This window comes from Triplophysa dalaica, chromosome 13 (genome assembly GCF_015846415.1).
Source record: "Triplophysa dalaica isolate WHDGS20190420 chromosome 13, ASM1584641v1, whole genome shotgun sequence".
NCBI lineage: Eukaryota > Metazoa > Chordata > Actinopteri > Cypriniformes > Nemacheilidae > Triplophysa > Triplophysa dalaica.
Genome location: NC_079554.1, coordinates 19706159 through 19723341, shown reverse-complemented (window position 1 = coordinate 19723341; position 17183 = coordinate 19706159). Strand labels below are relative to the sequence as shown.

The following is a 17183-nucleotide window of genomic DNA, read 5'->3' as shown; positions in this document are numbered from 1 at the left end:
ATTCAAACACCAACGAAATTTAAAAACTCTTTGAAGTTGTTCATCTTTCAGATCATCCTAATCCTGTGCACGCGCGAACCCTTAATGTTAAGGGTGTTTTAACATAAAAGAACATTTCCAGCATTGCTAAATCTCCTCAGGCTGGCATAGAGCCACGGCTCATTTTCTGGCATTTTAACAACAACAACTCCTCTGTTCACACAAGCTCTTAACAGCGTTTAATTTAAGGTGATATGTGTGAAAGCGCCCGGTGTGTGTCAGTGGACGTTCGTTTCGTGTCCCGATTTTCATATTGCATATTCTCATAAGACTTAACACCCGTTGGTATACGATCCATATGAGCGAGTTAACACGTCCAAACAGGCTGTTTTACAAAGCGTTGTGAAGACAAACAATTACCTCATCGTTCATATGCGGTTATGCTTTAAACAGCTGAGCTAAAAAACAAAACTGATGCCTAAACTGATCTGCAAGCTGTGAGGGGAGATACATTTAAAACCGAAGGAAGATTATGAATCATGAAAAGTTTCATTCTTACTTTTTTAATAACCGGGGTGAGGGAGAGTTCATTTGTTAATCTGCATAAATGTACGGAGCAATGACACGGCTCTGACAGGTTGGGTTGTGTGAAGCGTACAGGAAGAACAAAGTCTTTCTCTATCTACGCACAGTAGTATTTGCTTTTCCTAGAGGAACTCTGATGTCTTAGCCGGAGGTTCTCTCGGTAGTGTGAATCACTGCTTGAATTGTGAATCCAAGACTCGTCTTTGAAGGTAATTTTACTGCAGCGTCGCATTCATTTTGATATCTGCGAAAGAACAAAAGTATCACGTCTTGACCAGGGCGGCCTCTTTGCAAAGTCAATGTGCATGACTAATGCAAAACCAACATCAAGGAAAGTAAAAGTATCACAAGCTTTGAATCAATGACATGTGAGGTCAGCAGGAAACTTCAGCGATGTGTCTTTTTTCTGCCATGCACATAATCTGCACTAAATAATGATTCCTCAATTCTGCACTTCCTGCAAGACCAGCCGAAAGCGCTCAGCAGGACTTATAAACAGCAAAAAGATGAAGTAAAGGAATGGGAGGCTGTTCTTCTCGATGACACTGACACTAATAGACTTTCACAAGGTTTTTCTGCTGATATACTGCAGCTTCATCACTGAAATAACATTTGTCATCGAAGGATCAGCTGAGGCAGACGCTCTGCAGAAATGAGTCAGACAGAAGTCGGGTCTGTCAAGGGCATTCAATAATTTATTAAAACGAAAATTATTATTAGTCAATTATTTAATGTATATTTTTGTAATATGTTGTAATATGTAATATAAATGTATTTCACCTGGAATATAAGACTAATATACTACACTTTTAGATAAAATGATTTGATGAAATACAGGTGCAGATAATTTAAGTTTTTCCTGAGTTGACTATTTATAGGTATGCGTGTAAGGAAAATTATCATTTTTGTTTCATTCTGTAAATACTACTTACAATATTCATTCCAAATTTAAAAATTATATTTTTTCTATTTGCATTTATTTGCAGCAAATGAAAAGTGGAGAAATAGGTCAAAACAACAGAAAGGATGCTCTGTATTTTTCAGACCTCAAATACAGCAAAGATGATAAAATCATATTCATTTTTAAGCAATACAACAATATTTGTAGGTGTATTTAGGAAAAGTTTATTTCACATTGCTGTTGGATGACTGGACTGGAATGACCAAAACACATCTAGAAATACTGAATAAATTTAAACGTATTAATTAAATATTTTCTCCTCCGGCTGTGCATATTTTAGAAATATAAAAATGCTGTACATAACCAAAAATAAAAGTGACAGTGGATGCAAGATCTACATATGATGCTTAGCAATCAATGGAAACTCATTACCAGCACGTCTCATCTGTCAGTGTGAACTATGTTCACCTGAAATCTTAAGTAGAAAAGTAAAACCCATTTAAACACTCCAGTCTATTTAAGGACTCTATCTTCAACAAGTGGTGCTGTCTCATACACATCTGAAAAAAATTCCAACCCAACCAATAGATCTTCCATTATCTGAGAGATTAGCGTAACATCTACCACCTCTCTCAAAGTGGCCTTCTATCATGACTTACTATCACACAAGTGAGACAGTTGGTGACATACACTAACCAGAACGCCTCTCCATAACCGCATAGATTTCTGTTGGCCTTTAAAGCGGAGATAAATCTGTCATAGGCCAAGACTTATCCAACCACGCCTCCCAACCAGACTGGATTTAGAGAACCAAACATTAAACTTTTTTTAACCAAAAATGTCTCTTTAGACGTGACGACAACGTCTAGACCTAATTCATGTGGTTCACCGGGTGCTAACACACCTAGCCAGCTGGTCATTTGATGGCCACCAGAGGTCCAAAAACAAACAAAATAGTTTGGAAAATGTAGATTACTTTCTTCCCAGTTCGATTTCAAGAGGTTCCTCTACAAGGGACAGCAATGTCCGTCAGCTTCCAACTGACAAATGAAGACCAGCTCTAACATAAGATAGTCACTAATGGGAGAGCCAGCCCATTTGCTAAGAGCCTATTAACTGCAGCAGCTTGTAATGCCATTAGCTTAGTGTGTTTTGTTAAAAAAAAGAGACGTCCTCATCCAGGTTATATAAGAGAGATTTACAGCTGTGTTGGACTGCCCTTCCTGAAGTGACCTGGCAAACAGAGCAAAAGACCCTATCAACACTAACTATGCAGATATTTTTTCCTTCCGTCCATACTGAGACGGCGTTTTTACAAACGAAAACTGAGCTTTTCGAAAACACACTCAAAAGTTGATAAATTTGAAAACGCTGTTTTCGCGTTGTAGTGTGGGTGAGGAAAACAGAGTTTTTTTGTTATGTGACGCAGTTGTTTCTTCTACTCTTCTGTTTGATAGCAATAATGTCAGTTCATGCATACTTTAGATTGCATTTTAGGAGACGGAGCATTTAACTACTCGCAGTACTTGTTTGGAAGCAGAGCCCGAGTTAAGTTTCACTTTCGCAGTTTTAGTGTGGATGGGCAGCATTTGGAAAACGCTAGTGTGGACGAAGAGCGTTTTGAAAACGCTCTGTAATTTCAAGGTTTCCCCTTCAAGTTACAGAAAAGATCCAAAAAGATGAAGCATTTTAACTCTTAAAAGAGCTCTTAAGGTCCAAAATTTTGACAAAGTCAAGACGATTCATTTAAAGTCTGGTGGGTGTAAACCTCTGATTTTCTGAAAAACATTAATGTATTCATATAATGAAATTGATTTATATATATATATATATATATATATATATATATATATATATACAGCTATTTTTTGAAATTCTGTTATTATTCTTTAGTGTGAACTGTATGTTAACATTTCTTTAGTGAAATAACTTCAGGTCAGGTCAGGACTAAATAAAAAAACCTTCATTTTCAAAAATCCTCTTATTTTTCAAATGTTTTAGCTTTTTCCAGATTCTGCAAGGGGTGTATATATATATATATATAGTGCATGCAGGTTTGTGTGTGTTCTTGTGTGTACCTTAAAACAGGAAAAAATACATGTGCAATTTCAAACTAATGACCCTGTACTTAAAAGCGCTCTTTTTTTCCTTGGCTGGTCAACCAACCAATCAGTCTGTAAAGACTGTGTCATACATAGCAACTGGGTCAGCCCCGCCTCCTCACAGAGATAAAAGTTTTTGTCTTTTCCTTGCTCTGAGTTGCTCTCAGATTGGTCTTGAATCGTTTTTAAGCTAGAACTCCTACATAGAAGTTTTTATGCTAAATTAAGAGCTTTCTTAGAGGATTCATAGTAGCTTTGAGAAAACGGGCCCAGATTTCACTTCTTAAGATGTCTACATAAATCATCATATTATCAGATATTCATTGCTGGAAAATCTCTCTGTAGGTTTTAACGGGAAAGTTTCATCATTTAATCACTCTCAAGCCAGTGAACCTCCAAGACATTTTTCTGCAGAACATTTTCAAGAGAAAGTCAATTTAGAATTTTATTCAAAGGACACAAAATCACTGAAAATGATTATTTTATCTTTTGTGTTTCACAGAAGAAAGAGTAATATACAGGTTTTAAGCAACGTGACCGATATTTAATTTTGGGTCAATTATCCCTTTAAGTTGCAAGCGGGACACGCACACCTCCCTGAGCTTCCCATTGGTCATTTGTGTTCACTGAGGTATTGTAAACAGAAGAGAAGTGGACAATGATTTACAGACTTTTAAAACTTGTTTCCCATCACAGCATTAGCGGACAAACACAGAAGCTCCACCTCTGTAAGGTTTAAAAAAAACACACAAAAAGTGTCAATTTCAAAACACACAAAGAGGACTTTGATCTCACTACAAAGTCCTCTGCGGAAACGGTTGGACGTGAACCTGTGGTTTGAAAATTTGGATTCTGGGCTTTAATGCCATTGCTTTTTCATAGAAGGCCTCTTTATTAAATCATTAAACGATATTTACACTGTATTTTGTTTTAATAATGGTGACATTTTTTAATATTAAGTAGGACTCTATAATAACATCATAATAACTGATTTGTCAGAAGATGATATTATTGATTAATATTATTTGTAATATTCTGTTAAAGTCCAATAACAATTGAACAAGTTTTATGTTCTGTATGTTGAGACATTTGGTTAAAACTACACAAGTTTAGTAAAATGAAAACGCTGTGCAGTCAAGCCCAACGCTACTTGACCCGGCATGGTGTCTCTAGAGTACAAACCAACAAAAATGTGCCTGTTGGTTAAGTTCCTTGGCAGTTTAAAACAAACTTGTTTTCTTTACGACAGACGATGACAGTTTGCCTGATAAAGGGCCTGTTTCACATCAGCGTCTGTAATGAATTCCAGATGCAAGTTGTCATCTCTCATGGATTCATGTCCTTCACCCGACGCTCGACCCTTCCTCGGATGAAGCCATCTTAAAGCGTGACGGCTCAGTAGGAGTAACGCAACATATCGTCTGCCTCCTTTCTGAGTAAATGTTTGCTGAAGTTGATCGATGCGTGACTAGGTAAAGTTATGCCACAAACTTCCCGTTTCATGATGAACCTTTTTGTGCTTTGCAGAAACAAAAACAACAACACCGCTTATTTAAAACCAAAGATGAACACCACAGAATCTCACCATAATTTGAATATCAAAGGCAATGTAAGCTCAACATGCATGAACGGCTATTGAAAAACAATAAAGTTTTTGCTGTTAAATTCGCTCTGGATCATTAAACGAGTTATCTGCCTTTTCATTCAAAGCATAAAAGCGCAAAGTGAGCAAGCTGCACCACTGAAACGTCACAAATACTTAGCTGCGACAGGTGCGTTCATAAACGGACAAACAAGGTTAGGCCGCAACATTACGGCGGTAACATAGTTACCCAATGGCTCATGGGGGTGGTGCGCTATTAACTGTATCCCAAGCTTGAGTAATTTACCTCGATCTTGAACGCTTCCCACAAGGCCACTGGGCCGGATGAGAACTGCCCCTTCAGCTCAAACTAGCAGTAAATTGAGAGTACGAAATCGCAGGCAGCAGTTAAATAAAATAGGACGGTAAAGTGGCAGATGATTTAAATGGCACAATGATCTCAAAGCACGAAGGCTTTTTTTCTCTTGACACTTAAGGTTCAGTTATAATTCACTGAAAGGTACAAGGAACCCTTGGAATGGTCACACCATGTCGTTACAGCCGAAAGAGACAAACCCGCGGTGTTACAGGATGGGTCATAACGGGAGACGGGAAAATGACATACTATACAGTTCCAGAAATACAGTCGACATGAAATGACGGGTCTTGCATGATGTAAACACAGCCGTAAAGCAGTAAGGGCAGCTGTCTAAGTGGTACTCACCATTAATAGAAAGGTCACATGGGTGATGTGGGTTTACCGTATAAACAAACATAAACAGAATCTCTAGACGTTTTTCAGAAGAAAAATCTGATTTGGTTGCATGAAGAAATAACAAAGCTGCAAATTGAGAAAGAAATATAGTACAAATGGATGCGTGATTGGCTAGGGATTTCAACAAAACAAGCCAGACAAACCCCACCCCACTAATACCAACCAGAGTTGTCCGAGCCAAAGAGAATTGCCCTCCATCTAAATGGATCACAGTGAGAATAGCTGGGCCTGGCACAGACTACAGATTGTTCTGCCCAGGACATCATTCAATGCTGTGTAACAGTCCGAGCGAGCGACGGCCAGTTCGGACAAACAGCCTTTTGAGCAAACTGACAAGCACAAAACTTGCTTTCAAACAGCACACTAATGGAATTAAACCCAATCACAAAAACAATATTTACAAATTCTGAGCATTGATAATGCCATAGCAAGGTGTTCTGAATGGTTTCAAATGCCTTTGGTCAGATTCTATCGCTGTTCTTCAAACCTTTCCAGTTATTTTCATGATAATAAAGTTGATTTATAGTAATGATGGTAGACGAGTGTTGCTTTTTTCAAATGCACATTATAAACGACTCAATCTCGTAGTGAGATTGAGCATTACTTCCTACTGATCGAAGAGCCGTAGATCACTGAAGAGCTGTGCATAAAACACAGAAGCGATTTAGACATGAATAATGAGCGTGAAACGCGATATATATTAAAAGTACTAAAAGTACATTTTGCGATATGAACTATATAAGAAGCAGCGATAATAGAAAAGCAATAATAACAGTGATGCTCTCCTTCGCAGGTACTATGCTTTATTAGTATTCATTTACACCTTTAATTAAACCTTTCAAACGTGATAGGTTGTTGTAGGTTTGCACGATCCAAAACATAGGCTGTGTATGTGTGTGTAAACAACAGTATCAGGTTCAGCTTGTAAAGACACACATACACAAGCAAAGCCTCTAAATTATGCAACAGCCCACAGTCCAATTTCATCAGTCATGAGATGACTTTAAACGTCGGCAAGAAAGCCAACGTCTCATTTCAGAACCATTAATTCATCTGAAAACAGTTTCAATGTTTTGTTTTCTCTGCACATCTGTGTTTTTTCACGCTGAAGGCCCGCTGTTGCAATACTAACACCGGGTATGCGTCTAAACGCGAATGAGTGAAACTCTAGCCCTGTTTAAACTTTCATTATGGCCACACACCAGGATGCTCTATTGTAGGAGAGCTACTCCAACTGTGAATGGGCGAGATGACTAAACAGGGAAATTGAAGCCATGCAGCAAGGGTGTGCCTGCAGATCACTTTAAATAGTTTATATACAAACTACTTCAAAAATGCATCCCGGCCTGAAAAACCAGTCTGACACCTCCTTCCCAGCTTGAATGTGGAGGCCAGACTGCTCATCCCATATGGAAGTCATTTTCGCTCAGGATTTCCCCCTAGGTTCACGCCAAGAACCAGACTGCGTACGGAGGCCAATCAGATACCAGGCCATCTGACAGCAAACCACATCCCTACGCTTAATCCACCACCACCCACCGGCCGAGACCGCAAACCGGCCAGACGAACTGCAAACCTGCATCGCAGACCAAGTCATCATTCACGTCATACTTATTAAGAAGACCGTGTGATTTCAGATGAGCCAGAGCAGGTTTTAGAAATAAAAACAGATGAAGACATGTGCATAGGGGAGGAGATGCTTTTATGTTGAAGATGTTCTCAGGGGCCCGAGTCACTGTCTGGCTCAATAAACATCTGAGGGCCGGTGTTGTACTTGGCATCTCTTCCCTGCAGAGGTCATCTCCCATACATGCATTGTTACAATATTATTGCTCTCTGTAGGCAACGTCCCCCGGATTGAGGCCCTCGCAGGGTGGAGAGCTACAACGGAAAGGCCCAGATACATGCCAATAAAAGCACTCTGCTCAGGTAGGGCCTGAGAAACATAATGAAACAAATCGGCACATTCAGGCTGTATTAAATACTGTATAGTGTTAAAATGTGACAGAGGTTTATTTTTAAACCATGAAAAGATCATCTTAAAAGCATTATTAATACTTCTTAAGCATTTAGTATCTTAAATGTTGACATTTAATGTTAACAAAAAGATAAAGCTGCAATCTGTAATTTTTTAAGAGTAAGTAACATTAGATCATGAAAAATACTTTTTTTATTCAGTGTGTTATGTTGCCGTGTTTGAAACTACGCAGTCTGCCAAGTTGGAAGTCCGAAGGTGAATGAATAACAAAGTTATTGGCTTGTTAAAGAGGGAGTCGACTCTGAATCACGCAAACAAGACGTGACCTAGTCCGAGTTTCTAACAGCCGCGAATCTACATCACTAGAAATAGTCCCCACCTAGGTTTTGCTGGGACTTCCGCGAAACTTCACTCTGCTCCCCCAAACACTGTCGCTCATTCGTTATGCGTGTGCATCATGTCTAGAACCTTGAAACCAAGTCAGTCTTATTTAAACTACCAGAGCAAGAACTTCTGAGGAAAAAATGGTTACAATTAATTTTTCAAACGACAGGTTTATCTAGCTATGAACTCGGCTAATTTAAGTGTTCAATCTATTATCGTATATCTACTATCGTCTTCGGATGTTTCTTCGTCAGACTCAGGCTCAAAGTGGTAAGGTAAAATCCTCGCCATCTCTATATACACACACACACACACACACATATATATATATCTATCCAACCACCTGTAAACCGTAATCCAGTAATGATAATAGGTGTTCCGTTTGCGCCATGTGCTGAACGCATTTGACCAATCACAACAGACTACACCATTTGGCCAATCTCATGACACTAGGCTAGCAGATAGGAGGGGATTAGACGGACAAATCGCGGAACGAATCATTTGAGAGTCAGACAAGAAGTAAGGTAAGAATAACTGCCTATTATTACGACATAAATGTGTTTTACACCTTGTATTTACATAAACTTTTTGTTGGACACTCCATAAACCAAAGTAGGAGCTAAAAATCTAAATGGCACTTTTTTTTAAATCTGTAATTTTTTAATCATTTTGTTAAATAAAATCTTTGATTGAAGTACATCAGTGTACGAAACTCGGTGACTGGGTCCTTACTTTACTCCGATTCACAATGCACAAATTATAATTTCAGCAACGAGGTATGATTTACAGGAAATGTTAGTCTAAAGTCATTAAGGTCACTTCTTTGACCATTGTGAAGTACGTAAATAAATTGCAATTTTCATCCAGAAATAATTGTAACACATTTTCGTTCCTGTTTTCCTGACAGTACACTGAAACAGAGGCAGGAAGGTTTTAACTAGCCAATAGAAAAGAACTTTAACACATGACATGAACAGCAATATAATAACATCACAATCACAAATGATGATTAAGTTCAGTTCAATAAGATCAAGAGCGATGCTGATTAAGAGTGCTATCTGTTTTACACAGCATCCTTAACCGGCACAAAATCTAAGGTGTTCTAAAGCTAAACGAACAGGAAACCAAACATCCTCTCTGTGGTTCTTCTGCAGCAGTTTGACCCATCATTAGATGTTTCCTGGGCTGTGAATTAGCAGAGCACTTTCAGAGACAGTGAGTAGCTGACAGTGCCGCCCCCTCCGTTCTCTGTCCCGTGAGAGCAAGAGGCCTTTTTACTGTGGCTGAACCCTCATTCCAGTGTTATCATACTACCAGCACACACACACACACAGGATGACTGTGCTTATCTCGTTTGTCCAAAACAAACACAGGCCTGATGCTGTGGTCATTTTCCTAACCCCTCTATGCGGCCAAACTCAGCCCCTGTTATTCAGCAGAGATTACAAGCATTAAAACATCAGTTTTCTCTGCACTCTGACAAAATCTATGGACTTCTGGTGCTGATGTTGAGGACAATCCTGTTCAGCATAAATTTGGAAAAGTAGCAGGTTTGCCAGGTCCAGTAATATTTTCAGCCCAAAACCCCTCAAATACCACACAAACGGAATAAAAAGTAGCACATTTTTTCTTGGGGGCAAATCAACGATAACAACTGCCAAACGATGTTTTCTACTGCTACATTTCTATTGCTGTATCTGAATGCTATTGTATATTTTTGTTCTGTTGAACACAAAAGATGTTTTGAGGGATTTAGGAAATTAAACAGTTCTCCTTTGACAACCATTCTAATTTTTTCTACAACGGTAGTCAATGATGCCCCAGATTGCTACCATTCTTCCAAATATCTTTGTGTTCAACCAAACAAAGAAATGTATACAGGCTTGGAAGAACTAGAGGGTGAGTAATTTATGACAGAATTATCATTTTTGGATGGAGTGACCCTTTAAAAAAAGATTCCATGTGTGCTCGTAAAACGTGTTTTTATAATATAAAATAACACATTATTAACAGTTTGCTTTCTAAATTCTTTCTATGTCACAACATAAGACACATGAAAGGTATATTTGTCAACTAAATAATACATTAAAAAAGATCTGTATAGGTCATAGATTTCCAAACTCCTGAACAGAAGTATTTTAGAGCAGAAGAAAACAAATTAAAATAACAGTGTTATCAAGCAGAACGACATGACCCGTTTGTGTTCAGGACCAAAAAACTGTACTCTACAGAGACGAAGAAATAATGCTGTTGATGGACCGTACCATGAACTTATATGTCACGACCGAGGGCTATTATGACATCACAGGCACACAATCTATGATGCGACGCTTCTTTGTACCGCAAAATGTAAAGCTCTATTGTGCCAAACTATCAACGAGAACACTAAACTTGAGTTTCATAGGCAGCATGGATGAACTGACACAAAGGATGTGAACTCACACCCTCTTTGGAGCGAGTGAGGACATTTGAAACTAACGAGTTGAAAGTACATTCCAGAATGACATTGTCCTCGCAAACACAACGTTTCATTCCTGTCCATCATTGTTCGCTCAGTTTTGTCAGAAAGGTTTTTAATTATTTAATTTAATTATTATTTTAATCATTTAAACATTAATCTGTATCAAAATATCCCCATACATTACACAACAGCGCATTCTATAAACACTGTACCATGGTACCAGCACAGTATGTTTGGTTAGGGTTTGGTACTGAATACAGCAGTAACCAAGAGGACGTATAAACAATCAAGACAACTAACCATAGCAATCATGAACTCTCACAATTATGAGACACATTACAAAATGTGCAACACAGTGTGAAATATTTAACAAAGTTTCGGGGACCATTTTTGTACTTCGAAAAGCGGGTTGCATTTCTCAGCACGAAGCATTCAAAACAAAACCATCAGTTGTATTTTCAGTGATTTGGAAAAATATTACACAAAACATGATATTCACCGACCAAACTTGCTGCAACTTTTTTAGATATTTCTTTATTAATGAAAAAACTTCTTATCCTATGAGGTCACCTGTGTGTGACTACAAACATACACACATACAGCCTTGTGAGACAGGAACACAAAGGGTGTTTGTTAGAGGGAGCATCAGCCAATCAGGTCAGCCCTGAATCGGTCACTGACTGACCATCGGGCCTCCTGGGAGATTAATAGAGACTGACAGGCCAAGGGCAGGGCTGGGATTAGACCTCCCCTTCACAGGACATCAATCAAGTGTAACCACGGCCTTTCAGTACATTGACAATAAAGGAGTTGTATGCACGGACAGCAACAGAAAACTTCAGGATGAAAGATGCTTGGTGGATGAAGACAAAGGTGCCCAGATCTTAAGCAATGTGATGTCACATGCATACCAGGCTCTTCAGCGAACAGTCAGTTTAAAATAACATACCTTTAGTACGGTTCAATGCTATACAAAATCTAACAAATACTAAACTTTACTTTATTCACGTCCACCTGTTAGGACCGGGCCAATCAGGATATCACAATAATAACCCAAAGCCTTTTATTGCCCAAAAATGTAACCCTTGACCTTGGCAACATTAGCGCAACATTCTTCCGACTGAGCTACAGGAACTCAAAACAGTCGTGTTGCAGCCCTGCTTCTTATTCTCGACAACCTCTCACACTGAACTTTGTGCAATTGCACAACAACTGTTCTCAGCCTGTAGCTTAGAAAGAATCACTCTCGCTCAAGGGAGGGTGAAGCACATGCATGTGCGAGTGGAAGGCAGGAAAGGCATGAGTGCGGAATACAATCATAGCGATAGGAACCCCACCCACCGCACCACGTGAGGCTACTTGTTATGATTCAACACGCAGACCTTGCGCAGGACCTCAGCCAACGGCTGCAGGTTTAGAAAAAAAACACCAGACGCCCTGCACTGTTCATGAAATGTAGCCATGAAATGTGAACAATTGAATTCATAAACCCATAAAATCTGAAGATTCTGAATAATGAATGCCAAATGATTTTGGAACTGATGGGAACTTTACATTGATCTATGAAAAGGCTAAACGGTAACATTTACAAGACCCCATACAATAAAATGTTGTGTGGATTTTAGCACCGTTAGCTCTGAGGTCGTACTAGAAGTCTCAACTTTCTTTTGTGACAACAGAATAAAAATACAGACAACGTATCCTGCTTGCTCGGCATATGCAAATGTATGTCCAATAAAAAGCTCTTTAGAAGCATAACGTCTGCTACTTTAAAATTATAAACACTACCTGCCTCGGAATAGCAAATAGCAAATCACACCTTGTCAACAAGTCTTCGGTCACACTAATGTGCATGGTATTGCCAGGCTGTGATGTTTAATAGAGTCAACTGAACAAAAAAACCTGCAACCACTTTCTGTTTTAAAAGGAAATATATCAACATATTAAGGTCACATATACTAAATGCTCTACACAACAACAAAACAGTAAATATGGACAGATATAGAAAGCCAAAAAGCATACTGTTATCCTCATACACTTCTTTATGGATCCCACAGATTTGGAGGGAAATATCATGTTTTTAATATACTGATATTGCACGTAGACTAGATGCATCACAAAAAAGAAATGGTGCTTGGATAAACATTCAAAAGCATGAAAATCACAATGGAGACGATTTACCTTAGAGCCCTAAAATGCTGAGGTGACAGGCCTCATAATCTCGAAACTGCCATTTTTAGATCCATCTAATTACTCCATCTTCTTGGGTCATGCTCTTCTTTAAATACAAAGCTATCAAAGTCAATGCTTTAAGACAAAAGAATTAAAAGATCAAATGTGTAGTAGTTTATAATCTACAAGTAAAAACCGTCTCTCATATTCTGTGGGCAAAGAGGACACATCTAATGTCTCTGACATCACGGAGTTTAAACAATCCAAAATTATGGTTTTTATTATTATGGCAAGACAACGAGTTTGCATTAAATCAATTGAGTTAACTAATATTTTTAACTTTGAATCAACTCAAAATTGAACCAACCAAAAACAACAAATATATCAAGCCATTCTGTGTTAAACTAACCATGTCTGCGTAATCAAACTAACTTCCCATATGCATAAATGACAATGTACATGCTCTAAAGGGACTAAAGTTAATAAAATATTATGAAAGCTGATCCCTTAAAAAATAGTTTTAAAACATTTGTTTTAAAAGCCTTCAGACCATTTATCCAATTGGATAGGTTAAACTTCAATGAACCGGTCAATGACCAGTGTCAGCTGAATAACAATTAGTTTGCCATCTGATGATCCTTGGCATCATATTTCTTGTTCCTGCCATGGAATAGGCATCTATCCATCTAAGTGCCAAAGCTTATGTCAGAGTGTCGGTTTTGGACAGGGTTGGACACATGAGAATGGAATTACCAGGTTTCAGTTGGGTGTGGACAGTAAGGGCACTAAAACTGTTTAGGTGGATAAGTCACAAAAGCAAAATCAGGAAATGATGGCATGCATCACTTTGATTCTCTTTGCTCCTAAAAGTCTGTTTAGTTTATTATGATCAGCTGATAAGTGAAACTTTTGGCTTTAAACTTCAAAATCCCATTCATTTCAATCCTTAAAAAGACTTCAAAACAATTTAGCAAGATGGGTTAAAATCAAAGCTAAAATCATGTTAAATTTTATTTCCAAGTCTATGGAATGTATAATGGCATTATAGGGATGTAACAATATAATCGATATCCTGTTATCGCAACAGAAAAATTGTCTCAATATTATCATGGTCACATGACTGTATGAAACTATCTTCACGCCCAACATGTAATAAAATTGACGTTACCTTTGTCAAGATCTATCTGGTGCAAGTATTGAATTCTATAAATGGGATTTTTAGGTCATTTAACCATTCTCAAACTAAAACGCATACTTCTAAGCAACAGTTATGATTAGAGAATAGTGAAAAGAGGATGCAAATGGCACGTTTCAAAGTCATCATTTGTCATTTTAAATATTGCCTTAAACATCGTACCGTGGACATTATACCAAGGTATTATCATACAGTGAGATTTTTATATTGTTATATACTTAATATTATGTAAAGACAACTCGCACATATTCACATTTTCCAAAACAGCAAAAATACAAGAACCAAAACAACCCCTACTACAAAACCAAGCTGATAAACTATACACACCATGAGTAAACTCAATACACTTCCCATAGATTTACTTAAAGGCAATTTTATGTCAGCCCTGAATCAACACATCCTCTGAAAATATGTAGCCATCCTTATTGCTGAAATGTCAAATGATATTAGAATTGATAATAATAACACACTAAGTCTCTATTCATAACATTCCTTACTAGATCAACATACAAAAAAAAATCCTTACATTCAACAATATAATATGCAAATAAGATTCTCCATGTTTTCATGCACGCATCCGTTTTGCTGATGTTACATTGCTCTAAATAGAGGTGTTCTTCCAGAATGTGCCAGCAAATACAATACGACAATAGCACCAGGCTGGCAGATCTGTCACATTCGGCGAGAGGACGAGACAGTGACGTCATCGTCAGCTTCTCAACAATTGCTGATATCACCAGTTCGTGGTCCTAATGGAGTGTTCTAGGGGTTTGATTAAGCATTGTCGGCGTCCTAATCACCCATCAGTTGGGTGCCACAGACCAAAACAAACCTAATCTAAGCTTTTGTGTCACATCAGCAGGTGTCCCGAAGGGCTCAATATCCCTTATGCATGAAATATTAAGGGCCAAAGGATATTCCAAGAGTCTATGGGCTTTTCCCGTAAATCAGCAGGAAGACCCCCGACCTGATGCTTTACCCCCAACCCCCACCATTCAACGCATTCATGCATTGCCCGCCTAAACGCACTAATTCCCTGCCAAACTGGCGTGCAATCCAATGCACCCCAAGACGTGCAACAAATGCACTAAAGTTGCGATTAAAAAAAAACGATTCGTTTTCAACACTAGATGTAGCTGATTTAATATTGCAAGCATAAATCATCCTGCATCAGAATGGCGACACAATGACAGCTTGTTAATGAAATACAAAAAACGTACACTGTACAACTAAAGAGACATAATTTAACGCAATGACTACCCAAACGTCATTTCCATAGCGGCGCATTTAAGGTTACATCGTTACACGTCCAGTTTTCGACCAGGATGGTGACCACCTAGCTTCTATTAGCTAGCACCGGCTTTGCCCTCTGTATCTACAGACATACTGACCAAGCAGTGCATATAAACAGCGTGTTATTTTGACATACGTAGCCTCGTGCAACACATCCAGCATTATGATGCAGCTGGTGTGATCTAATCTGACACCCATGCATGCGGCTCTCGCCATGCATATCTGCAACAAACTGCACCGATTTCATCTCGATAAATTACCGATTCATTCACGGTAAGAAACGTTGCGAACAGCATCCAAAAGTGACAGCTGCAGCCAATTCATCCCTCGGTCTTTTATTTACCTCTTCCTTCAGTAAATGTATAATGGTTTTAGTATTATAAAAGTGTAGTAACCTTGATTTTGAAAGATTTCCTACAATTTATATCAACGTGCATACAATGCTAGAGAGAAGATAGTCAAAATGACTGACTGAATGATTTACGTTACCATAGCTGCGATAGTAAAACCGTGAATAATGTACCATCATCGTGACATAACGTCATTTTAATGATTAGTCAAATACAAAACTGTCCCTTGTTATTTAACACTTCCGTAGTCACTCAAACATTAACAAAACGACACGTTCTGACCACAGCTACGGGCTCGCTACCGCGCGGCGCGTGCGGCCTGCGCTCGCTCGCGGCTCCGCGGACTCACCTCCGTCGGTTGGCTGATCTCGAACAGGTCGAGCCGGTTGGCGTTCCAGTGGTTGATGATGTCGGCGAGTTTCCGCCTCTCCTCCTCTCGGCTGCCCGACATGCTCAAATCCGACCGATTCTAGTCAAGCCCGGAGAGACAACCGATCCCGTTTCCTCGCTTTTATCCACTCAAACGGGCTTCTAATCCGACGAAATAAAAGTGAACGCGTTAAACCCCGCGTCCGGGTTTCAAAGCGGTTCGTGTGACGAGTGTCGCTCGTTCCAGCAGTTGCCGGTTATCACGTACCTCCGCTCTCGTCCGCCGCTTCTACTCTGTTTCCGCGTTCCCAGCTTTCGTTTGTCTTATCGCGCTCCGTGCGCGCTCCCTGTGGCAAAGCGGTGGGACTGACTGGAGCGGCGCGCGCCGAAACTCCACACGGCGGGGGGGGCGTAGGCGTGAACGCGCACAAAAGCAGATAATGATAGAAAGCTCTTGTGCCAGGCACTGATTTCTCTCCCCTCCGACGTATTTTATTGGGTACATTGTTTTAATTAAATTATATATTTTTTTTTTTACAATTTAATAAATCCTTTTAAATATTATGAGGTATGTTCAAAATCTAAAAGGACGAGTGTCTAAGTAAGTATATTTGCGTTTATACTAAATAATGCTCGTAAATGAATACAGATTACAGTAGAAGTCATATCCATTTCAAAACCTGCTTGCTTTGTTCATTAAAGAAAAAATGATCACAGTGTTCATTTGTGTAACATCCATGGCACATAGAAGACGTGAAAAAAACTATAATAAATTCCACATATTTTAAAACTGGTGTCCTAATACAATCACCATAAAATACACAAAAAATAAAATGTGTGTAAAAATGTAAAAATAAGTGTGTAAATATTTTCTTTTCCGTTAAATAACAGATTTTCAGTTTTTGCATCTGCGGGTCATAAAGAGCATCATTGCAGACCTGACAAGACCAGCTGTACACATCTGTATAGAAATCAGCCCAATGAGGCAAAAAGATTGAGCATATAAAACTAATTCAGCACAAGCCCATTACATTACCACAAAGCTCTCGTTTCTGCC

The 17183-nt window shown here is 38.8% G+C and overlaps 1 protein-coding gene across 1 annotated transcript in view; it reads right to left on the bottom strand.

Annotated features, from left to right (window-relative positions):
• afdna (afadin, adherens junction formation factor a) overlaps positions 1-16470 on the bottom strand; it is an 88507-nt gene extending 72037 nt beyond the window's left edge. Inside the window, 1 exon segment of the mRNA XM_056764934.1 lies at positions 16107-16470. Coding sequence (XP_056620912.1) covers positions 16107-16208 — 102 coding nt within the window. The 5' untranslated portion in view covers positions 16209-16470.
• Between the last annotated feature and the right edge of the window lie 713 nt (positions 16471-17183).